Source organism: Littorina saxatilis, linkage group LG12 (assembly GCF_037325665.1).
Source record: "Littorina saxatilis isolate snail1 linkage group LG12, US_GU_Lsax_2.0, whole genome shotgun sequence".
In the NCBI taxonomy this organism is placed as follows: domain Eukaryota; kingdom Metazoa; phylum Mollusca; class Gastropoda; order Littorinimorpha; family Littorinidae; genus Littorina; species Littorina saxatilis.
In genome coordinates, this window is record NC_090256.1 from 73,889,395 (window position 1) to 73,914,663 (window position 25,269).

Sequence of the window (25,269 nt, forward strand, 5' to 3'; positions counted from 1 at the left end):
TGATGAACAACAGCAGCAGCAGCAAGAACCTGATGACCAACAGCAGCAGCAACTTGACGCTGATGAGCAACAGCAGCAGCAACAAAAACCTGATGACCAACAGCAGCAGCAATAAGAACCTGATGACCAACAGCAGCAGCAGAGACATGAAGATCAACCGCAGCAGTGTGGTGTGTCTTCGTCTTTTGTGGGTGCTCCTTGCGTGGGGCGCGCCTCTTCACAATGCACTAGTAGCAACAATGGTGTTCACCAGAAGCCCTTTCACCAGCAAAATGGGTGCTTTAGGTGCAGTGGGGGGAGGTGTGTGCTGTGCGGGGGGCACTTGCAGGAGACGAGGACATTCCACAGTGTTGTTAATAGAGGTACCTTTTATGATTAGGAAAAATAAATTAAACCAGAGACATCTGGTAAAAGATGCCAGTTTCATCCTTATTTTCCCTTTTAACATTTCCGTAGCTCCTTGACAGATTGTAATTCCTTTACCTAGCCCTCTGAACAACATCAACAACTTCATCTTACTTTAAAAAACAACACATATACACATTGTTCTTGCACATGCAGACTGACAAACAGAGAACGTATGTACTGAAGTAGAGTGGTACCTGGTGTGAAAGGACACCTTCGGGACCAGCAACAAGCGTCCTTATATTGCAGGTTGTCTGTCATAACAGGCATATTTTGGTAAAGATGATAGATGAAGACCAAGGGTCAACACAAGGTGTCCTTTTATGGGAGGTGTCCTTTGATGGGAGGTGTCCTCCCACCAGAGGAGCCTCACATCGCAGGTACCACTGTAGTTAAACAATAAAAATTCAAATGATCTCCAACCACGTACATGCCACCCCTGTTTCAAGCAAATGCAACAGCACCTGGAACTACGGTCGAACCTGTCTCAGGCATGGGAATTGAAAAAAGTAAAAAAGGCTGAACATTTGTAAGTAATAGCAAAGTCGACGGCGCAAAGCGCCTAGCCCTGCTAGGGGGGTTAATTGGGGGCATTTTGGGCGGAATTTTTTTTTCTCCAAAGAACCCAACTGGTGTAATTTGGTGTCATCTTAGCTCCAAGTTTGCCATTATTTTCAGTTTTTAGAACCATTTTTGCCTCCCCCATTAATTTTTTTGGCGGAAATTTGCCTTTTGGCGGACAATTCCCATGCCTGCTGTCTAAAGAGACCACCCAAGGGACTGAGCAAAATTGGTCTCTTTGGACAGGTGGTCTCTTTAGACAGGTGATTTATATAGTCGTAAAAACCGTCGGGTGGTCTTTATGGGCAGGTGGTCTTTATGGGCAGGTGGTCTTTATGGGCAGGTGGTCTTCATGGAGAGGTAGTCTCGAGGGCAGGTTTGACTGTATATTCTTCATGTCTTCCTTCCTACTTCTGACACAAACTGAAAAACACACCTGTTGTTCTGCTGCATCGTCTGCCTCTGAATGTCCTAACTTGTTTAATTCTTTGTTCAGCCACTTTTCTGCTCCTGAACAATTCAGAAAACAAAGTCAAGGGTTTTAATAAAACAACCTTCACATCAACAAAGTAAACACAGTTTAACAAAATCACACACATAATCAATCAATCAATATGAGGCTTATATCGCGCGTATTCCGTGGGTACAGTTCTAAGCGCAGGGATCTATTTTTTTATTCTTATTTTATGCAATTTATATCTCGCACATATTCAAGGCGCAGGGATTTATTTATGCCGTGTGAGATGGAATTTTTTTACACAATACACATGATCACGCATTCACATCGGCCAGCAGATCGCAGCCATTTCGGCGCATATCCTACTTTTCACGGCCTATTATTCCAAGTCACACGGGTATTTTGGTGGACATTTTTATCTATGCCTATACAATTTTGCCAGGAAAGACCCTTTTGTCAATCGTGGGATCTTTAACGTGCACACCCCCAATGTAGTGTACACGAAGGGACCTCGGTTTTTCGTCTCATCCGAAAGACTAGCACTTGAACCCACCACCTAGGTTAGGAAAGGGGGGAGAAAATTGCTTATGCCCTGACCCAGGGTCGAACTCGCAACCTCTCGCTTCCGAGCGCAAGTGCGTTACCCCTCGGCCACCCAAGTCCAAGATTGTCATTATGTGTAAACCTTTACCAAGTAAACTATTTGAATCATGTATAGTTCGTTCTTCTTCGTTCATGGGCTTAGACTCCCACGTTCATTCATGTTTTTAGCACAAGTGGATTTTTACGTGTATGACCGTTTTTACCTCGCCATTCAGGCAGCATACGCCGATTTCGGGGGAGGCGAGCTGGGTATTTTTGTGTTTCTATAAGTATAACCCACCGAACTCTGACATGGATTACCGTAAAATCCCTAGCAAACGCCCACCCCCCACTTTTGGGCAAAAGTTTTGCAGAGGGGTCACTACCTAGCAAACGCACACCCCGGTTTAAAAAAAATTGTTTTTTAATGTTGCCTCCTTTATCTACGATTTGTGCACACTATTCGATGGTGCGCCTTTTTTTCAGGGGGTGGGGGGTGAGGATAACATTACGTCATGTCTTTAAGTGACGTCGTTCAGTGACGTCTTTTCTTGAGTGACTTTGAAGGACTGCCATGAGCCCACGATAATCAACCCTACCTGACGCGTGTTTCTTTCAGGCGAGATATTCTTTCCGCTAGCCGCTCGCGGGGCTAGGAGGCAAGAGTGTGTATAAAAACCGTTTGATGGCTAGCTACGTAAGAATTAAACACCATTGGTTTATACCGAAAAGGTCGTCTGCACTGGTCGGTAAACAGCCAACCACAGGGTGGCCGCCCTGTTTTCTCGCCAAGCGAGCAAGCCCAAAGCTACCTAGCGTTCGAGGCAAGAATCCTAGCGTCCCTCGCGGCGAGAGTTGCCCAAGAAACAGTACTTCCTCGCCCCATTCGCCAATCTCGCCTGTAAGAAACGGGGGACAGATCTCCAAACAAGAGAACAAAATGTGTTTGTGAGAATTAGAAGAATCAAGGTCACTTTTGTTCTTTTTTTCTATCACAGAACGTTGATCTGTATCTGTGTACACAAACGGTGTGTTTATTTTTCATTAAGATTGCATAAATTACATGGTTGTATCACCTTTTTTTTCCGTGAAAATGTGATGACACTTTATCTTGCAAAGGGGTGTATACCTAGCAAACGCCCACCCCCTACTTTTACCCAAAATCTGTGCGGAGGGGGCGTTTGCTAGGGATTTTACGGTACAGGATCTTTTCCGTGCGCACTTGGTCTTGTGCTTGCGTGTACACACGAAGGGGGTTAAGTCACTAGCAAGTCTGCACATGCAGTGGTAGAGGGCGGACCACACGGATGACCGCATCTTGTCGATGTTGTCCAGGTTGTTGACGATGGCCCCCCTGTAGAAGTTCTGAAGGCTGTCGCATGTTCCCTCCGTGAGGCGCCCCACACCCTTGCCACCAAGTCGCTCATCCTTGGCCAGTTTCCTAAGGGCAATACCCATGCACATGTGGGCATGGTTGATGCAGTCCAACTTCTCGCCCTGCACACCGGGGTATGGGTCCAGCTCCACCACAGCTTTGAAGGCAGAGAAGTCCCCGTCCTACAACATCTCGGTGTAGCGAAAGTCGTGCATCCTGATTGACCAACCCCACAACACCTTGGCAGCTTCCTGCTCCATGGCCTTGCTTGAAGCAACATGGATTTGGCAGCACTTCGGGGCATGGGATGCACGCCAGACACTTTTGCGTTTTTGGCGGAACAAAAAAAAAAATTCGGCGGAAATTTGCCTTTCGGCGGACAATTCCCATGCCTGCTTCAGGCATGCAAACATGACCGCTGTTCGCGGTACCCAAAGAGCGTTATCAACCCTAAAACAGCCACAACTTTTTTCTGTTTTGTGATTTTATTTTCCAGATATGCAGACACAAACATTTTTTATTTGGCCGTTTAGACCGTTTATTGATATTTTGTATGTAAGATACATGCATCAGCGTGACCAGAAAAGGTTCAATATCCAAAATCAGAAAGAAAACAAAAATGACCAGGGAACCAAAAAATCTCTTTTTTCACTGTGGTGTAGGCGGCAGCCAATCATGTATACAAGTCACAACCAGTTTACTTACAGTGTATTTTATCCGAAGAAACTGAAACTATGAGTGTAATTTGATTTGCTAACGAAACTGTCTGATGGTATGCTGAAAACTCAAATCTCACAGGTATTTTTTTCCTTATCAGAAATATTTTAAACTCAATGCAGATGGAATTGGAAGGTTTAAGCTTGCAAAACAGCATGGACACAGCCAATATGTCACATGAACTAAGAGTCTCATACATGCATATATATATTTTTTTCTGAAATCCCCCTGGTCGCTCACTGTGGTTAGAAAGATCTAGTAAAGCTGAACCCGTTTTGATCAGCTCCCACCCTGCCCCGAAACCTCCCCAGATGACTTCCCCAGACCTGTTTACCCACACTTTGACTTGGTGTACTTTTCACCAAGATACAGCGTATTTTCAAAATATTGAGCGTATTTTGCAACTCACAAGAAACGTTAATGAGCTATTGCTTCAAGGGCAGCAATAACATTGTCCGTTTCCAGAAGTGTAACTTTCAGGTGTTTCACTGCTTTTCGCTTCGCTTCAACGTTCTGGAGTCGACGACAACAATGGCAGCAGATAAAATCTCGTCATATCACGTCTCACACATTGACCAATCGGCAAAGCTGGATTGTATCCACTGGGCTTATCGCGAGAACAGGTTTGGCAACCTACTTTCGATTTCTTCTTCTCCTTCGTCTATTTAGTCATCACGATCAAACTTGATTTGTTTTACGTTCGTCGTATTTTTTTCTCTCCAAGCGTATTGGTCGTATTCTTGGCAACTTTGCGTACAAAATACGGCGAAATCGTATGGGTAAACAGGTCTGCTTCCCCTTCCCTCACTTTCTCATATACAAAACCTCTGCAAATAAACCTCTATTTCACTACTAGCTCCTTTGTAATACCCAATTCATGCAGGGGGTTTCATTGTGACCGAACACACTATTTCACAGACAGTAACACCTTTTCAGCTCACCTTCAATGGAGATTATCTTGATCCCCAGCTTCTCTGCACTGGCTACAACACTGCTGGGCTGTTCACCATCAAAACAAAAACAAGTTGTTTCGATAACACTAATATGTTATAACTTTGTTGATAATCTAAACAAATTAAAAAAATAGCCCTGCAAAAGCGATGTCACATCAAAAGAAAAGAGTAAAATTCTTGAGATTCAGTCGGTGTGACAACAAACCTCATACAATTCAACTTTATTATCTGAATGTGGTTTACAGGGCTAATTCAGGAGATCGTCATAAAGTCTTATTTGAAACAATAAAAAAACAAAAAACTTACAAACAAGTGACAGAGAGACACCAACAGGGTTTAATTGGCGCATAACAATTAACATCACAACATGTCCCATTGGAATTCCCTTCAGTGCGCCAAAGGGCGCACTGAGATTACGTACCACTGCGCCACCCAATGCACACTTTTCACGGGAGTACAATATTCGGAATGACAGAAGCAAAAACGTGCGCCAAGCTGAGCAAGTTGCGAGTTTTGTAAATGCGCTGTGATTTGCTTATAAAATGTAATTCATTAGTATTCAACCAATCCTGCGAACTATCTGTGGAAACTGTCAACAGAAGCGATATCGATCGAAACACACACACACACTATTCGGATACACTGGCAAATTCTCATATCATATGGCACCAAATAGCATTATTTTACATCTTTCGACAAAAGCATTTTCGGACCGCCTAGCCTGCTTTGTGCGTTTTGCCTGCGACAATGTAATGTCCCATCAGAATTTGGTTGAGGGGGACAAATGTCCCATTGTCTTTTTATTCCAGGCTAACCCCTGCACCAACACATACAAAACTGTTACTGCCTCCTCTAAGTTCTACAAACATGATAAGATGACTTCATAGCAACCTACATCTAAATGCTTATTACGCTGAATTAATCCTTTAAACAACACAACCAATAATCACTGCAGGATGAAACCACAGTATTGAGCATTTAACATGTGAATAAATATGAAACACTTACACTTGGACTGCGGGTGCGAGAACGGGCAATCTGTAACATAGCCTGTCCTCTGGTGACCTGGACAGAATTTGTTCCAAAGTTACAACACAAAGTAACATGAAGCATGTATGCTCAAAGTAACACAAACAAGGAATTAACAAAATTGTTAAGAAAAGAAGCAAAATTAGGCATGGGTGACTGACCCATCTCGTTTTTAAACAAAATCACTTTCAGTTTCGTAATTGAACAGTAATCAAACATGATTTGTGAACTGCTCATAATCAGAACTATTACTCAGCAACTGATATATATATATATATATATATATACAGTAGAACTCCCCCTTAGCGACCCCCCCGTTTACGACCACCCCCTTTTTACGACCGATTTTGCTACCACGGATGCATTCTACTATATAATGAACCCCCAGTGAACGACTCACCCCAAAACGCGACTTACGACCGAGCTTTTGGGGATGAATTACGACTTTCGGGCACTTTTAGTCGAGCAGACGAAAACAATACATGGCTGCTCTCGCTCCTCGAACTATCGCGAGACGAAAAATAAACGGAATCTCGCGCACGATAGATCGCTAATCGAGCGAAGTGGCAATCCGCGGCGACTTCCTTAGAAGTCGGGAAGATGCAAATCTTGTGTATCGTCAAGGATAATGACCCAAAACGCGACTTACGACCGAGCTTTCTGGGATGATTTACGACTTTTGCGCATATTTCGAGTAGACGAAAACACAACATGGCGGCTCTCGCTCCTCCAACTATCGCGAGAAGAAATAAAGTAATCATTAATCGAGCGAAGTGGCAATCCGCGGCGACTTCCTTGGGAGTCGGGAATTCGCAAATCCTGCGTATCGTCAAGGATAATGACTCGGTGTTATCGAGATGGCAAGAAGGATTCATTCAATTCATTCAATGCCCGTCACTCCTGTCAGGGTATGGGCCGCCAACAACAGCTCTCCAGAGTCCTCTGTCCTGGGCCATCTTTTCTATCTGACTCCAGGTGTAGCCCATCTTTCTGGTGTCGGCCTCCAGGTCGCGTCGCCAGGTGTTTCTTGGACGGCCTCTCTTTCGCTTGCCCTGGGGGTTCCACCTCAGCGCTTGTCTGGTGATGTTGGTTGATGGTTTGCGGAGGGTGTGTCCAATCCATCCCCATCTCCTTTTCCTGATTAGTTCTTCTGCCGGAAGTTGGCAGGTCCTTTCCCAAAGGTCGGCATTGCTGATGGTTTCGGGCCAGCGGATCTTGAGGACCCTCCTGAGGCAGCTGTTGATGAAGGTCTGGACTTTTCTGATGGTGGTCTTGGTCGTTCTCCAGGTCTCTGCTCCGTATAGTAACACCGACTTTACGTTAGAGTTGAACAGTCGGATTTTCGTGGTTAGAGACAGTTGTCTGGAGTTCCAGATGTTCTTGAGCTGGATGAAGGCGGCCCTTGCTTTGCCGATCCTTGCCTTGACGTCTGCATCTGTGCCTCCCTGCTGGTCGATAATGCTGCCAAGGTATGTGAAGGACTGCACTTCTTCAAGGGGACTTCCACTTAGGGTGATGGGCTCTTTACTGGTGGTGTTGATCTTCAAGATCTTGGTCTTGTCCTTGTGGATATTGAGGCCCACTTGTGACGATGTGGCAGTCAGAATGTCTGTCTTTTCTTGCATTTGTTGTTGGTTATGGGAAAGGAGTGCGAGGTCGTCGGCGAAATCCAGGTCATCAAGTTGGCTCCATAGAGTCCACTGGATTCCATTCCTTCGGTTGTTGGTGGATTCTTTCATGAGCCAGTCGATCACAAGTATAAAGAGAAAGGGGGATAACAAACATCCCTGTCGAACTCCTGTGCGCACTTGAAATCTGTCTGTGAGCTGCCCTCCATGGATGACTCTGCAGGACATGCCGTGGTAAGAATTCCTGATCAGGTTGGCTATCTTGGCTGGGATACCGTAGTGCCTGAGGAGCTTCCAGAGGGTTTCTCTATCCACGCTGTCGAAAGCTTTCTCATAGTCGACGAAATTGATATACAGCGGTGACTTCCATTCTAGGGACTGCTCGACTATGATGCGAAGTGTTGCAATCTGGTCTGTGCAGGATCTGTTCTGCCGGAAGCCCGCCTGTTCATCTCGCAGCTGTGAGTTGGCGAGAAGGATAGCGAAGCGAAAGTACGCAAAGAGAGGTGCCTGTACGAACACCTCAACGATCGTGGTCAAGTTTAGCGATGCAAGGCTACAAATCATTCATATGAGCGGAAAGATGATTCGGGAGAAAAGTCTCACGTACACTTGTGTTTTTAGCATGAGTGAGTTTTTACGTGTATGACTGAATTTACCCTGCCATTTAGGCAGCCATACATCGCTTTCAGGGGAGTTCCACTGTGTAGAAACTCGAACAGGGACAAAAAGCAAAGTGTGAAAAGAAAAAAACACCATAGAAAATAGACCTACAGGCACAATCTTGCCCCCAACATTTGTGTAAGTCGGAGAAGGGACGGAGCTGTAGGGACTGGGTGTGTTGGCGAACGATGGACTCTCCGGTCCCAGACCGTCACAGTGACCTTTCGGCTGAGAATTTGACCTTGACGGTGGGGTTGAAGAGATGACATAGTTGAGATCCTTGCTGAGGAATGTTTCAACCACCTGCAGACATATACAAGCCACACATTGAGACACAATCATGATTCATGTACATACACATAAATTATGCAAGTATTTTCATCTACCCCCTCCCTCTTCTTTAACATTTTAGGACATCCCCTCTTTTAAAACATGATTTTTTTTACTCTCTAGATTTGGTGGTCTCGACAATAAAAAGAGGTTTAATTACAATCTTCCTCCACGAAGACCAAAAGGTTATGGACTTCCTGTGCCTCTCCTTCCCCCGAGTCTAAACTGAAAGACGTCATACTCACAGCTCCAAGTTTCTTCAATTTGTTTCCAATGGACTGGGCTTGGCGGGAGTCCTTAATATCCAGGTACACAACTTTTCCTGACAGTGCCAGCTTTCTGCCGCTTTTCCCACCATCTTTCTCACGTCCACTCTCTTGCTGCACAGCTGCAAAGAGACAAGAGACAGATGACATTTTATTTAAAGCTGGCATCGCGTATGGAACCTTTACCGGCCTCTCAGCTCATGGTCCCAAGCACTAACCACTACACTACGGCGGTAGCACTAAGTGACTAACAGTCAGACTAGACAAAAAAGAAAGACCTATAGATAGATTTTCAATTTGAAACTTGTTAGTGACTGCAAGTTCCGGAGACTAGGGCTCCGTAACCATCTTCAGCCTACGTACGAGGTGTGTGAGAGCACCACCGTACGGAGGGGTTCTGCGGGCATCGCAGCAAAAAGAAAGAGGGACATTTTTCTCGGACTCTCGAGGCAGATGCAGGGTTTAGCCTGGGAGAAAAAGGCAATGGGACATTTGTCCCCCTCTACCAAATTCCGATGGGACATAGTCGAAGGCAAGTAGCGCTTTGACCAAAGATGCAAAATGGTGCAATAAAGTGTCGTCTGAGAAGTAGCCGCTATATTGTGTTATCTCTGTATGTGCGTGTGGGTGTGTGTAATCCGATGTAAAGTGTACATTTTGTGGCGCAGTGGTACATTATCTCAATGCGCCCTTTGACGCACTGAAGGGAATTGTGATGTGACATTTTCAGATTTAATGCGCCAATGGCGCAGGGCGCACTAGTAAATGAAACCCTGCAGATGCCAGACAGCAACACTTTGTCTCTACACTGTCTTGTTCAGTTGTTGGTTCCTGAGCCACTACGTTCTTCTCCCAGTCCCAGGTTGAACCCTGTGCAATGTGCTTGCAAGCTGCATCTGTACAACATACACGAGTATCATTGTTTGTCAATTGACATGTGTATGCAAACATGTTTCTGTGTGTGCATGCATGCTTCTGTAATCTGTACACCACACCAGTGTATGATCTGTACATCATTATTTTTATTATGGTGAGCTTATATAGCGCGAACCACAATTAACTGTGCTCTCCGCGCTTTACATACTAATTTCTGACAGACAGACAAACAAACATTTTTTTTACACACAATATATAACGCATTCACATCGACCAGCAAACCTCAAGCCTGTTAGGCGAAACTTTACCTTTCACGGCCTTTATTCCAAGTCACACGGGTATTTTGATGGACATTTTTATCTATGCCTATACAATTTTGCCAGGAAAGACCCTTTTGTCAATCGTGGGATCTTTAACGTGCACACCCAATATAGTGTACACGAAGGGACCTCGGTTTTTCGTCTCATCCGAAAGACTAGCACTTGAACCCACCACCTAGGTTAGGAAAGGGGGGAGAAAATAGCGGCCTGACCCAGAGTCGAACACGCAACCTCTCGATTCCGAGCGCAAGTGCGTTACCACTCGGCCACCCAGTCCACGATCATACATGTATCGTACTGCCACTGACAGTGACCAATGAGGAGTGAAGATTTGTTGGTCCTAACTGCTAATGCTTTGATCCACCACTAGCAGTTCCATGAACCGCCCATCCAAACTCTTTCAAACTCAAAGTTCAATGAAAAGACAAGGACCAGCATGTGCATGTATCTTTCTGCACAGGTTACATTATTATGCAGGGATGTCGTTAGGCGTTGGACATCGGACATTTATTGATGAAAATCCTCAAATGTCCGATTCACATTGCCGCATGTCGGTCAGATGTCCTATCGTTTTAGCCTGAGCGTGGTCATTGTCCGATATGTACTGCATTCCTTTAGACAGCGCGATATTCGTTAATTTTCATTTCAAGATACAAATCTTCTAAAAGACCGAACGCTCTCGTGTTCAGCTGACACTGAAGTTGCCAGTGCCGCGTGCGGATCTTTTCTTTTGTCGGGAATTCCCGAACCGTTTGGGGTATGCGCCGTTTGGGTATTTATAACCGTCTCGGTGCAGCGCACTGATCTAAAAATAGTGGATTATTTTTAGAATAGATCAGTGCATGCTACAGGAGTACGGGAGACAACTCCAGCGGCTCTGAAGTTGTTCATGTTGGTTTCTTTTTTGTGGTTTCTTTGAAACAAAACAAATACAACATTATACGCACACTGTGTTAATGTATTTACTATATTATGTGTGTGTTCTACAGCGCGCGCGCGTGGGTGTGTGTGTGTGTGCGTGTGTGTGTGGGCGCATGACTTTGGAACAATTCCATGGAATGTTATCAGCTGTTTGGCGCAAATTCATAATGTCCTATTAAACTTTCTGAAAGCGGTCAAATGTCCTATTGATGCTGAAGAACTCAGGACATTTGTCCTATAGGTATGAATTTGTAGCAACATCCCTGATTATGATTGTTTCTTCGGCTTGTTGATCAGAATGCACTCAATTATCTGAACTTGTGATCTAGTAACTGTAAGCTATCGGTCAGTACCAGAAGTAATAGACGTAAGTATCTAGTATTACCAGCAGGAAACACGCAGTGATACATATGCCCTTTGACCTTTCCTTTGGGATATCCCGTACTAAAAATAGAATACGGGATTGTGGGAAAGCTGTTCAAGGGCACTCACACATTATATTTGATTTTCAATACACGACTAAAAACCTTTGGGATAAATCAAAAAGAATAACATACAAGTGAGACAATGACAAAAGGTGACGTTTTCATGTCAGTATGTCCCAAATGACATCACCAGTACATTTTTCATTCTATCTAATCTGTTTTCGTTCTATTTTTTCTAATAACATGCGTTAACAATTGATTGCCAACTGGAATGGAAGAGCACAAAAAGTGTAACTTGATATGTAGTTTCTCTAGAGGGAAAAACATCTTCCACTTTCATGTCAGTGTGTCCCATGCAACATACATTTGCCAAACAGCTATGTGTAAGTAGATTATTTGTTAGTGGTATAGAAAATACTGATCAACAATCAAAGTCAGTTTTCACATTCATTTTCTACCTATTTCTTATTTGTTTATTCTTTTGGCAATGGTGAAATGTCAGCAATCGTGTGTCATTCGGGACAGTAGACATGACACCTGACCTTTTGTCACTGTCTCAAGTACATAGAGTTCATAAAAGAAGAAAAAAAGTTTAAAATCATGACTTAAAAAAGTAGTTAGGGGACTCGAACGAGACCACCGGCATGGGAGGCAAACGTCTTACCACCGCGCCACGAGGCTTACACAAGCGAGGCGTGAAAACTAAGACTTGAACTGCCAACATAACTGTCATGTGCCCGAGTTTTCGAATCGAGCATTTGTTGACTCGTCGTTTTCCCCGTTCGTATTTGTGTTTTGTACGTTTTCTTGATATCATCATTACATGTAGTCGCGGTGTTGCCTATAGGGCAATCCATTTTCACCAAAGCCGATGTCACGGTTACTAAAAAAAATAAAAAAATAAAAGTCGCGTAAGGCGAAAATACAACATTTAGTCAAGCTCAGTCGAACTCACAGAATGAAACTGAACGCATTGCATTTTTTCCGCAAGACTGTACACTCGTAGCATCGTCTGTCCACCGCTCGTGGCAAAGGCAGTGAAATTAACAATCCAGAAAAGCGCGGTAGCGGTTGCGCTGAGGATAGCACGCTTTTCTATATCTCTATTCTTTTTATGTTTTGACTAAATATTTTAACATCGAGGGGGAATCGAAACGAGGGTCGTGGTGTATGTGCGTGTGTCTGTGTGTCTGTGTGTCTGTGTAGAGCGATTCAGACTAAACTACTGGACCGATCTTTATGAAATTTGACATGAGAGTTCCTGGGTATGAAATCCCCGAACGTTTTTTTTCATTTTTTTGATAAATGTCTTTGATGACGTCATATCCGGCTTTTCGTGAAAGTTGAGGCGGCACTGTCACGCCCTCATTTTTCAACCAAATTGGTTCAAATTTTGGTCAAGTAATCTTCGACGAAGCCCGGGGTTCGGTATTGCATTTCAGCTTGGTGGCTTAAAAATTAATTAATGACTTTGGTCATTAAAAATCGGAAAATTGTAAAAAAAAAATAAAAATTTATAAAACGATCCAAATTTACGTTTATCTTATTCTCCATCATTTGCTGATTCCAAAAACATATAAATATGTTATATTCGGATTAAAAACAAGCTCTGAAAATTAAATATATAAAAATTATTATCAAAATTAAATTGTCCAAATCAATTTAAAAACACTTTCATCTTATTCCTTGTCGGTTCCTGATTCCAAAAACATATAGATATGATATGTTTGGATTAAAAACACGCTCAGAAAGTTAAAACAAAGAGAGGTACAGAAAAGCGTGCTATCCTTCCCAGCGCAACTACTACCCCGCTCTTCTTGTCAATTTCACTGCCTTTGCCATGAGCGGTGGACTGACGATGCTACGAGTAAAATGGCATTGCGTTCAGTTTCATTCTGTGAGTTCGACAGCTACTTGACTAAATATTGTATTTTCGCCTTACGCGACTTGTTAACTTTCTGAACGTGTTTTTAATCCAAACATATCATATCTATATGTTTTTGGAATCAGGAATGAACAAGGAATAAGATGAAATTGTTTTTAAATCGATTTCGAAAATTTAATTTTAATCATAATTTTTATATTTTATATTTTCAGAGCTTGTTTGTAATCCAAATATAACATATGTATATGTTTTTGGAATCAGAAAATGACGAAGAATAAGGTGAAATTATTTTTGGATCGTTTAATAAAAAAATAATTTTAATTACAAGATTCCGATTTTTAACACTATTGTGACTAGCATTGCCACGGCGTTAACGTCCTGCCTGCCCAAGCTTGCCACCAAGAAACTTCCCAAAAAACAGTAACTGTAAAGAAATCTGTCTAGCAAGCTTGAATTAAGTCCAATCACCACCAAATTTTGTGTACTAATTAAAACATGGATGCCGAGTTCAGTCGTGCTATTTATAAGTTTGTCACGTGATTTGTTTTAGCAAAGGGGGGGTGAAAGGGGGATAATTTGTGTTTGTTAACGTTTTTTTGTGTGTGTTTTCTTTTCCACTGCTTTTTTAAAAGTTATTTTCTAACAGAAAGTATTATAAATAATTTTATAACCAAACAAGGTGTAAAACCTATGAATTAGCTGAAATATTGTTAAAATTCTACACAGAAATAAGGAGACAGTACAAAGAAAAAAACAAGCAAATCCCGCATTCACTCACAGCATCCTGACTCAAATGAAACAAAACTGTGACACTCACCAAATGATGTCTAGGTAATCCATATTGAATATAAGTCACATTTTCACAACAAAGTCCCAACTGTACACCTATGAACATTTCCAAAAGGATTAGGCTCCAGCCATCCATTGTTATCAGTGCTTCCACGCCCCCCTTGCAACTACACATTCGAAGATTCATGCAGTACCACCCTAACACGTGTAGTTTGCCGACTCATACTAGCAGCAACAACGGGACTGTTTCTTCCTCAATATCACTGCTATTATCGCTTTCTTGAGGCGAAAACAACACGTCGGAATCATGATCTACAGGGTCCTCAAGATCCAACATCCGGAGAATCTCCTCCCGTGACAAGGCTCGCCTTCGATTCATTTTTTTTGTTCGAAAAAACCACTCAAATCTTCTCTAATTTGCACATGGCGGAGAGCACACCAAGTGTGTCAAGGGAAACAACTCAATTTACTGCAAGCTTCAAAAACCGGGAAGCAATCACGAGTCGTGTACCTTGTATGTCTAATACTAAAATAGTCACTTCCCGTCCGTGGGCGTTGCAGCGCTATTACTAATATAGTCACCTCCCGTCGCGAAAGTGTTAATGACCAAAGTCATTAATTAATTTTTAAGCCTCCAAGCTGAAATGCAATACCAAAGTCCGGCCTTCGTCGAAGATTGCTTTGCCAAAATTTCAATCAATTTGATTGAAAAATGAGGGTGTGACAGTGCCGCCTCAACTTTTACAAAAAGCCGGATATGGCGTCATCAAAGGCATTCATCGAAAAAATGAAAAAAAAAGTCCGGGGATATCATTCCCAGGAACTCTCATGTCAAATTTCATAAAAATCGGTCCAGTAGTTTAGTCTGAATCGCTCTACACATACACACGCACACACATACACCACGACCCTCGTCTCGATTCCCCCACTATGTTAAAACATTTAGTCAAAACTTGACTAAATGTAAAAATGAATAGGTAATTCCGGAAGTACTCAATAAGTATGCAACTTTTTTTTACATTTCTATTCATTTCATAATCCAAAACGTTTGGAATGAAGCAAATGAATAAAATATTTCCAAAGCGTTCGATAGAGTATGGCATCGTGGTCTGATTTATAAATTATACGCAATAGGTATAAGAGATATGTTATTAGAATGGATTAAAGATTATTTGTCTGATAGAACTCAAGCTGTAGTTATGAAAGGTTGCATGTCAAATTACCGCTGTGTTCATTCTGGTGTCCCTCAAGGGTCAGTCTTGGGGCCACTTCTGTTTCTTGTTTATATTAATGACATTGTTGTTGATATTAAATCAATAATTAAATTATTTGCCGACGACACGAGTATGTACGTGTCCCTCGATAATACACTTGAACGCACTGAAATTTTGAATTCTGATGCACAACAGATAATGCAATGGGCAAAAAATTGGAAAGTTAATTTTAATCAGTCCAAAACTGAATTATTGACTGTCTCTACTAGAAGACAACCGGAAACATTGCCGCTAAAATTTGGCGAAGAGATATTAATTGAAACCACTGTTCATAAACATTTGGGCGTGTATCTGCAAAATGACTGTAAATGGAATCATCATGTACACTCTATAGTTGTTAAAGCTCGTATTTTAGTTGCATGTTTGCGTTCCTATAAATATCGGCTCAGTCGCAAGGCACTAGAAATGATGTATAAGGCTTTTATTCTTCCTCATTTTGACTATGCAGATGTAATATGGGATAATTGCAATGCAATGTTGGCAGTTGAACTTGAAAAAATGCACCTAGATGCTATTAGAACTATTATCGGAGCTGTTCGTGGAACAAGCCATCAAAAACTTTACAATGAGTCAGGTTTTACAACACTGCAAGAACGGCGCAGAAAACATAAATTGATCGTTTATTTTAAATTAGTTAATGGTCTAGCGCCAGTGTACTTACTTGATTACTTACCATCTCTCATTTCAGCAGTAAATCCGTACCACCGACGCAAACCATATGATAGGCAAATGTTTCGATGTAGAACTGAATTATATAAGCATTCCTTTTTTCCTTCTGCAACATCTTTATGGAATGAATTACCTGATCATATAAAACAAACGAATTCAATTGGTTGTTTTAAAAGATTTTTGTCCAGAGATGACCCTCTAATTCCCCCGTATGTCTACTCTAAAGTTCGAAAAGCAGAAATCATTCATTGTAAATTAAGATTAGAGATAAGCGATTTAAATGCAGATATGTTTAAAAGACATTTGACAAATGATGTTTTCTGCAGGTGTGGTTTTCATGTTGAAAATTGTGAACACTTTTTATTTGACTGTCCATTGTACACGAATGTTAGAGCAACCACTATTGATACTCTACCAGATAATAATAATATTACTGTTTTGTGTGCTATGTACGGTAATAGTGACAAGTCCTTGGCTGAAAACACAGCGCTGTTTTATCAGATTCAGAAATTTATATTAGACAGCAAACGTTTTTGTTAACACCATATTATGTTTAGTCATTTTGTTACTAGAGCATTGAATTGACCTATAGTGGATGCAATATCTCTCTCTCTCTCTCTCTCTCCCTGTATCTGATTGTCCTCTGTGTCTCTATGTGTGTGTCTCTATGTGTGTGTGTGTGTGTGTGTGTGCGTGTGTGTGTGTGTGTGTTTTTTGTGTGTGTGTGCACGTGTGTGTGTGTAAGTGTGCGTTGTGTGTGTGTGAGATTTCCGTACCACTGTTGCTATAGTTATCGTTGTTGTTGTTTTTGTTTTCATTTGTTTAAATATCATGCATTTACAATATTGTCCGCCACATTACTCGTTTGTTTCTAAGAGCACATTTATAAGTTTATCTTGTTGTGCTCCCTTAATTACAATTTTCAATTACGGCTTTGTATTTATGCAACTGAATAAAACTGTTTAAACCAAATGAATAAAATACAAGAATTACGAGTTCAGAAAAAAAACTGCCGTCGAAGCTAATCGAACCCGGGACCACAAAAGTAAGGACTAGCGCATGGTCGATCGCGTTACCGACTGACCTCTTCTGTCGCCCTGTAGGCGAGGGAGATTTTAACTTCAAATATTACACTCGAGTTCTTGAGCGTGGCGACAACTGACTCGAGTTTCCGAGTCTCTCCGTTCGTATTGTGTACTGTCTTGTCTTGTCTTTCCGTTATTGCCCACAATCAGCAGTAGTGATTACTTCGGCACTTGATGGGATGGTGCGAGGCGCGCGACACAAAGGTGTCGACAGTGCGGGCCTCGACGACAGCTGCTGGTAGAGAGTTCCAGTCCTTCACTGTGCTGGGTAGAAAAGCGGCACTGATACTGAGTGCGGCAGGTGATGAGGCCGAACTGCTGTTCTCTATATTTCACTGTGCGGGGCTAATTCAGTTCATAACTGACCCTACGCTCCCGGTCACTTCGTATAAGTTTGGAAAGCAATATGAAGTAGCGATAATTTCAAGCGTGACCGACATTATTGATACGAAAGGCATTGATCAATCGCTAAAAACCGCTGACGTCAATGCATAAAAAATACCCAAAATCCTCTATTCTCGATGACATACTAAGGAGTTAGTTCGGGAGAACGACGATCTATGGATGGTTTATTATATAAAGGGAAGCAAGCGGTTAAAAACGGGCGTCGATAGAGCCAATGAACAGGGATGGGAACTTCTAGTATGATGGACATCTGTCAGTACCAGTACCACTGATGGACATAGAACTGTCAGTACCAGTACCACTGTCAGTACCAGTACCACTGTATCACTATCAGAAAAAATGGGGCGGGGACATAGCTCAGTTGGTAGCGCGCTGGATTTGTATTCAGTTGGCCGCTGTCAGCGTGAGTTCGATCCCAGGTTCGGCGGAAATTTATTTCAGAGTCAACTTTGTGTGCAGACTCTCTTCGGTGTCCGAACCCTCCCCCCGTGTACACTACATTGGGTGTGCACGTTAAAGATCCCACGATTGACAAAAGGGTCTTTCCTGGCAAAATTGCTTTGGCACAGTTAATAATTGTCTACCTATACCCGTGTGACTTGGAATAATAGGCCGGGAAAGGTAAATATGCGCCGAAATGGCTGCAATCTACTGGCCGTATAAAATTTCATCTCACACGGCATTACTGCAGAGCGCCTAGAACTGTACCCACGGAATATGCGCGATATAAGACTCATTGATTGATTGATTGATTGATTGACTATCACAGTAGTATCAGAATCAGAAAATCGGATTCACACGTTGACGTTCTGTTGCAAATGTTTACCTTTCTTCTGCTTTGCTGATGCTCTCCTGCTTCTGTTCATGTTGGAAACGTAGCAGAGTAGAGATTTCTTTGCCTCATGCAGCTGTTTTTTTGACGAAAACGTACATAAATTTCGGGACAAGGTATTCAAGTTGAAAGCTGCTGAAGAATGAGCAACTGATACAAATCTCTTTCCTTTGCTTGAAACGCGTCTTTGGCAGGTGCTCTCGCCCTCTCCCATACTTTTACCGGCCAGAAAGTTTTAAATCCTCTTTGGTTTCACATACTGTTTCATGAATTCCACGTTCTAATCATTAAATAAGCCAAAGTAGCACCACAAGAAAGGCATATAACCTTCCCATACAACAATAATACCCCTTCCCGCCGATCCCCTTGTAAAGCCCGCCGACCACAAACAAGCAGGCGGTGTAGGATGAAGTTTGGTTCCCTTGTGAAATAAGGGGACTGCACTAGCACGATAGACTCTCCCTCTCTCCAGTCGTTTTTTGTGCGGTACTACTTGTCTCCGAAAACCCCCGAAAACCTCCACAAAAAAACAAAAAAACTGAACCCCTCATCAAAACTTAAGAAAATTCGTCCTAAGATCGTGTTTTGTTACATATTTGTTTGAAATCAGGACTTATATCTGCAACTTTCGCTGATGGGGTCTATGTCGACCAAAAGAGTGGGATTCCCTGTAGGTGGAGTTCCTGGAGGGGGATTTCCTGTATACAGTCAATCAATCAATCAATCAATATGAGGCTTATATCGCACGTATTCCGTGGGTACAGTTCTAAGCGCAGGGATTTATTATTTGTTAATTTTTAATTTTTATGCAATTTATATCGCGCACATATTCAAGGCGCAGGGATTTATTTATGCCGTGTGAGATGGATTTTTTTTTTTACACAATACATCACGCATTGGCACATCGGCCAGCAGATCGCAGCCATTTCCGCACATATCCTACTTTTCACGGCCTATTATTCCAAGTCACACGGGTATTTTGGTGGACATTTTTATGTATGCCTATACAATTTTGGCAGGAAAGACCCTTTTGTCAATGGTGGGATCTTTAACGTGCACACCCCAATGTAGTGTACACGAAGGGACCTCGGTTTTTCGTCTCATCCAAAAGACTAGCACTTGAACCCACCACCTAGGTTAGGAAAGGGGGGAGAAAACTGCTAACGCCCTGACCCAGGGTCGAACTCGCAACCCGGCCGATATGTCTCGCTTCCGAGCGCAAGTGCGTTACCACTCGGCCACCCAGTCCTATACAGGGAATACCACAGGATTTAGTTCCTGTAGCGTGTCGCTGGTATCGCTGAAAGTCACGTGATGCTTGGCGACATCGGTAGAATTTGATGTTTTTCAATCTTTTTTGATATTTTTTAGAAATTCGAGTATGGTTTGCAAGTTTTATTGAAAAACTCCACCCTCCAGGAACTCCACCTACAGGGAATCCCACTCTTTTGGTCGACATAGACCCCATCAGCGCCGTTCATGGCTTTATTTTCGTGTTTATGCGAAAGATTTACGAAGATCAGTCCTCAACTGAGACACGGTGGGCATTACCGGAAAGAAGAAAGAACTTGAGAAGGAGCGGAAGCACTAATCACATGACATCATCAATTGTGCTTTCGAGTAACAAGAGTTACCTTCCTTGTATTTAAATTGTTGCATCGACTTCGTCGAAAATCCGGCAAATAAGGGTGCATGTGGCATGAATCGGGCACTGACTTCTCACACGCATGTCCAAAACTTCCCTTTGAAGATAGATTTAGTTAGTTTAGATGGGGTTTTGGGGGGGTTTCGGAGGTTTTCGGGTTTTCGGGGGTTTTTGGAGAAAATAAGTACCCTCTTGTGGGGTTTAGATGGGGTCTTCGGGGGTTTTCTGAGGTTTTGGGGTTTTCGGAGAAAATAAGTACCCCACAACTCACACACACATGTATACATACATACATACATACATACATACATACAAACATACACACACACACACACACACACACACATACACACACACACACAGTCGGAAAGCCTGGCCGATAACATGACAAAATAAATATTTATTTTTGAGGGCACAGACACTGCAGAAGGATCCAACAACAACATCCTGTGACTGTACACTGCACATGGGTATAGCGGCATTATTTCACAAGAGTGTAACTTTCATCAGACACAAATTAAAGAGTGGCATACATCCGTCATTTATTTTTGTAAAAGTAATTGTAAATATGAAAAAAATGCATTTAAATCGTTTTTTCAATTATAAGCCTAACTGGAATTAAAAAAATTGAACTACGATTGCTTAATATCTTTCTTATAATATTTAAAAGAGTGGTTTATTTTGTACTCGGTTAGTACTTTTGATCAACCTTCAAAACAATCATGGCGGCCACGTGCGCGTACAACGTGTTCGTAGGCGCTGAAACAGGACTTTTGAAGGGTCTCCAAACAGCTGAACGCAGCTGGCAAAATTTAAACTCCGTTGCGGATACCAATCGATCTAGAGAAATCACTTGTCTATGCTGGGGAGAAGACGACAAAGCTGAACTGTGCGCTGGGCTCCGCGACAACTGCGTTCTCACATTCGATGCTTCGGGCACATCTGCCAAAGAGAGCGGACCCTTTTTTGGTGCGAGCGGTCACATGAAATGTGTCGCTAAATTTGAGGAGCGATTCTTGAGTGGATTCAGTGAAGGTATGGTTGCTCTTTGGTCTGGCGATGGGGACGAAGAAGATGCAGTGAAAATACAGACGGGAGATAACCTGTGGGCAATGGCCCAGTGCGCGTCAGAGCGCAGCCTGATCGCAACGGGTGGAAAAGAAAATCCCCTGAAGCTGTGGGACTTGAACAAACCAGACACTCCTGTCTTTGTGTCGAAGAATGTTAAAAATGACTGGCTTAATCTTCGTGTCCCTGTCTGGGTTAGCAGAATCCAGTTTCTCAGTGACAATCGTCGCGTGGTAACGGGCACTGGCCACAACCAGGTGCGTGTGTACGACCCTAAGTCATCCCAGCGACGCCCGGTGATTGACTTCAACTTCTTGACCTACCCAGTGACTGGGCTTTCCGTCTGTCCTCTTCGGGATGACCAGGTGATCGTGGGCAACACATATGGAGACATGGGACTTCTTGATCTGCGAAAGCAGCGGACTGTTCAGCTGTACAAAGGTTTTGCTGGTGGGATCACAGACATACAGTGTCATTCTACTGCACCAGTTGTTGTGTCATGCGGTATTGACCGCTATGTCCGTGTCCATGACATTGAGAGCAAAGCTTTGCTGGACAAATTTTACCTCAAATCGCGCCTGAACTGTTTGCTGCTTTCTGACGAGTGGCCGCTGAAGGAGGAGGAGCAGAACTCTAAGACTAAGAGAAACTTCAAGTCACAGAGTGTGAAAGAGGCAAAAGATGATAGTGGTGTGGAAAATGATCAGGGTGCAGATGATGTTATTTGGGACAGTCTAGAAACTGTGGAAACTAAAACTGTCACAAAGACAGCACAGAAAAGGAAGGCCGTGGAAAAGCATGCAGAACGCAACATTGCAAAACAACCAAAACAACATAAGAAAACCAAAAACCAAAAGAAAAGTGGATGATGTTAACTTGACAGAATGACTTTATGTTGCCTTGATCTAAACTGAAAGTCTTTTCTCATTGTGTTTGTTTGTTTTTCATCAAGAGGGAGAGAGAGAGAAAAGGAAAGAGAGAGAGTATGAGTGGTCAGATGTTGGAAATTGTGTGATGTCATTCACCACAGGATAGAGTGAAATCTGTATGTGACGAGTTGTTAAATATGGTGATATCGTAACTTCAAAATTGTTTTGAAGTTGATGGAGCTTACAACCATTTAACACACACACACACACACACACACACAACCTCTGTCACTCTCACACTGACAAGGATATGGCATGAACAGTTTAATTCAAAAGAAAATGTACAATGTTGTTTAATTGTGAAACATTTCTGATTTTCGGGTCTCTTCAGAATTGTTTACATTACTTTAATTAATTTCAATGTGACCGCATCAGATAAGACGTATGCATGCACAAATTGTTTTCTTTAAAGGCATATGTACGCGCTCCCGTGTTTACAAAGTGTAGTTTGCCCATAATCGATGTCAAACGCACCATAAGACCATATAATGACGATATGTCACCATGCGCGGACCATAATACATGCATTACAGCTTGTTCTAGCCTCTGAAAAAGTGAGGATGTCAACAAAGCCGCGGTGTTAGCTCCCTTGCATCAACGTTACATGTGTTGCCAAATCTATAAATAGGACGATCCAGATCAAAATGAAAATTAACATATCTCAACATTGAAGGGGTCCTAGACCACAATATTTTGCAGGGAACTTAATTTAGCATGTCTCCAGCTGTTGGTAAAGCAATTAGCGTGTATAGTCATCGAGTACATATGCCTTTAAAATACGTCATCCATGAACTGAACATGTGTTAAAAGAAATTAATTAAATTTGATGTACATGTATTGCATTATTTGTTCTTCTTTGACTAGTTCGAATTTTTATTTTGCCAGATGTACTGCCTGATCATATGTTTGCTGGTGAGGGAGAAGCAGCATCCTGACCTCAGGTCAAAATGAGTTCGGCTCATTCTCTCCCTGACAGGATGCCTTGAGTTTCCTTGAAACCGATTTTTTTTTAACATATTTAGAGCTTTTTGTAATGTGTTATGGATGTAAGCAGATTCGCGATCGTCGATAATGATTTTTCATGGTGTTTTTTAATTTTTAAATTACAGAGGAATTTATATTTTAGACAGTTTCAAGCAAGCTTTTTTTTGCGGATGTATTTACTGTGCAAACAACTCTAAATATAGCGTAAGTGTCACGTGATATTGATAATCAACCGTTTGGTTTCAGCGGTCGCTGAAGCAGACGATTTTTTTGACAGTGATGCAACCATATATTACGGTCTCCTTCCGGCAGCAGTCCCAAAATTTCGACTTGTTTTGACCTTAGAACGATGTCTTTATCATGACTGTGAAGAACAGAACGGAGATCACTGTCGAAGTCGGCCAATCTGCAATCATTTTCGTCTCGCGAACACTGCTCATAAACAACATATATGGGAGATCACTCTGTATTCTGGTTTTGATAGATTCGCGTAGGACTTTCGCGTCCGGTCAGAGAGACAACTGGCGATAGCCGTGGAGCGAGGATTATCAGAATGGGAGAAGCAGCTGAAGTAAAAACGATTTGAGTTTGAGAATGTAGTCATTACAGTTGTGGCAGCTTCTCCCTCACTAGACAAAAAGTGTGTGTGTGTGAAAATGAGATTTTGTTGAAGCTCTCTCTCTCTCTCTCTCTCTCTCTCTCTCTCTCTCTCTCTCTCTCTCTCTCTCTCTCTCTCTCTCTCTCTCTCTCTTACTTCCAGCAGTCACAAAAACATAACTAATTATGGGATCCACTTTACATTTTTTTCCACAGACATGATGTATCATGAAAATACCCCCCGCGGGTTAGGGGGAAGAATTTACCCGATGCTCCCCAACATGTCATAAGAGGCGACTAACGGATTCTGTTTCTCCTTTTATCCTTGTTAAGTGTTTCTTGTATAGAATATAGTCAATTTTTGTAAAGATTTTAGTCAAGCAGTATGTAAGAAATGTTAAGTCCTTTGTACTGGAAACTTGCATTCTCCCAGTAAGGTAATATATTGTACTACGTTGCAAGCCCCTGGAGCAAATTTTTGATTAGTGCTTTTGTGAACAAGAAACAATTGACAAGTGGCTCTATCCCATCTCACCCCTTTCCCCGTCGCGATATAACCTTCGTGGTTGAAAACGACGTTAAACACCAAATAAAGAAAGAATCATGAAAATCAGTGCTTGATCAAGAGTCCACAATCTGAGTTATTGATACAGCAGGTACACACATTATATCATTCAAACACACATATATATTACAGTATTTAACAACCAATAAAAGGCTTGTTGCTGCACCTGGTGAAGATGTGAAATAGCTTCAACACTTTACAGTAAAGATCCTTGCCTCGTTCATGCACACACACACACACACATACTGTCACATAGTGATGACGCACACACACGTACTAGCTCGCACACACAATGACCAACACTCCTAGTTTCCCTTTCTGTGGAAATTAGTTAAAATTAATCATAGCACTGCAAGAAAAAGGCACAGACATTGCTGATACATGTAGTACAATCTCAAAATCTGGAATGTAAATTTTTTATATATATTGACATAACTTGTAGCATCTATTGTGCGTTGAGCAAAACCTGCTTTTGGATGTATATCATATATACTCAAAACAAGGCACAAGACATAGCAACACTAACTGCTTCAATTGTACGGTAGAACCCCCTTTTAAAACCTCCGAAAAAAATATAAAATCAGCCTAAAAAGGAGGGAGTCTTAAAACGGAGGTAAATTTACAGAAGTTATGAACAGAAAAACTGAAAAATAAAGATCAAAAAGGGGGAAGTCTTAAAATAGGGGGGGGGGGGGGGATCTTAAAAATTGGGTTTAATTGAGTCTGAAATGGAAGGAGTAATAAATATATATATATCAGGCAAGCAAACCAGGAAACAAAACTGAACACACAGTGACATACATGGAAGACAAAGACAGAAACAATTAACGGCTAAACAGTAGCGATAAAATTAATAAATTGGCTGTTGAATGAAACAGACATCACAATTCAGCTCCTGGATACTGTCCCCTGATATGCGCTGTGTGTCCACAAGTCCCATGAAGCATAAAACCATTCAGTCAATCTGTTGTCCTGAAACTAAAAGATCAACGCTAACAAAACAGCCAACGCTGAGACTTAAAGTATCCTTGGCG

General features: G+C 42.1%; 2 protein-coding genes across 2 annotated transcripts; one reads left to right on the forward strand and one right to left on the reverse strand.

Moving 5' to 3' along the window:
- Positions 1-217: 217 nt before the first annotated feature.
- On the reverse strand, positions 218-18,782 carry LOC138981502 (protein DBF4 homolog A-like). Its single transcript, XM_070354443.1, has 8 exons — positions 18,442-18,782; positions 8,946-9,088; positions 8,482-8,673; positions 6,059-6,115; positions 5,039-5,096; positions 1,403-1,476; positions 779-791; positions 218-366 (listed from the first exon to the last, which is right to left on the reverse strand). Exons 1-8 carry the CDS (start codon positions 18,659-18,661, stop codon positions 218-220), a joined length of 906 nt encoding a protein of 301 aa, XP_070210544.1. The 5' UTR covers positions 18,662-18,782.
- Positions 18,783-20,784: 2,002 nt separating this feature from the next.
- Positions 20,785-22,469, forward strand: LOC138983242 (WD repeat-containing protein 74-like). The gene has a single exon (XM_070356666.1). It carries the CDS (start codon positions 20,815-20,817, stop codon positions 22,027-22,029), a length of 1,215 nt encoding a protein of 404 aa, XP_070212767.1. The 5' UTR covers positions 20,785-20,814; the 3' UTR covers positions 22,030-22,469.
- The last annotated feature ends 2,800 nt before the right edge of the window (positions 22,470-25,269 follow it).

Coding starts and splice junctions, on each gene's coding strand:
- LOC138981502 (XM_070354443.1), bottom strand. CDS start 18,661: ATGGGAGAGGGCGAGAGCACCTGCCAAAGACGCGTTTCAAGCAAAGGA. Junction 6,116..8,481: donor TTGGGGGCAAGATTGTGCCT/GTAGGTCTATTT, acceptor AATTCTGTCCAG/GTCACCAGAGGACAGGCTAT. Junction 1,477..5,038: donor CAAGATAATCTCCATTGAAG/GTGAGCTGAAAA, acceptor TGAATTGTTCAG/GAGCAGAAAAGTGGCTGAAC.
- LOC138983242 (XM_070356666.1), top strand. CDS start 20,815: ATGGCGGCCACGTGCGCGTACAACGTGTTCGTAGGCGCTGAAACAGGA.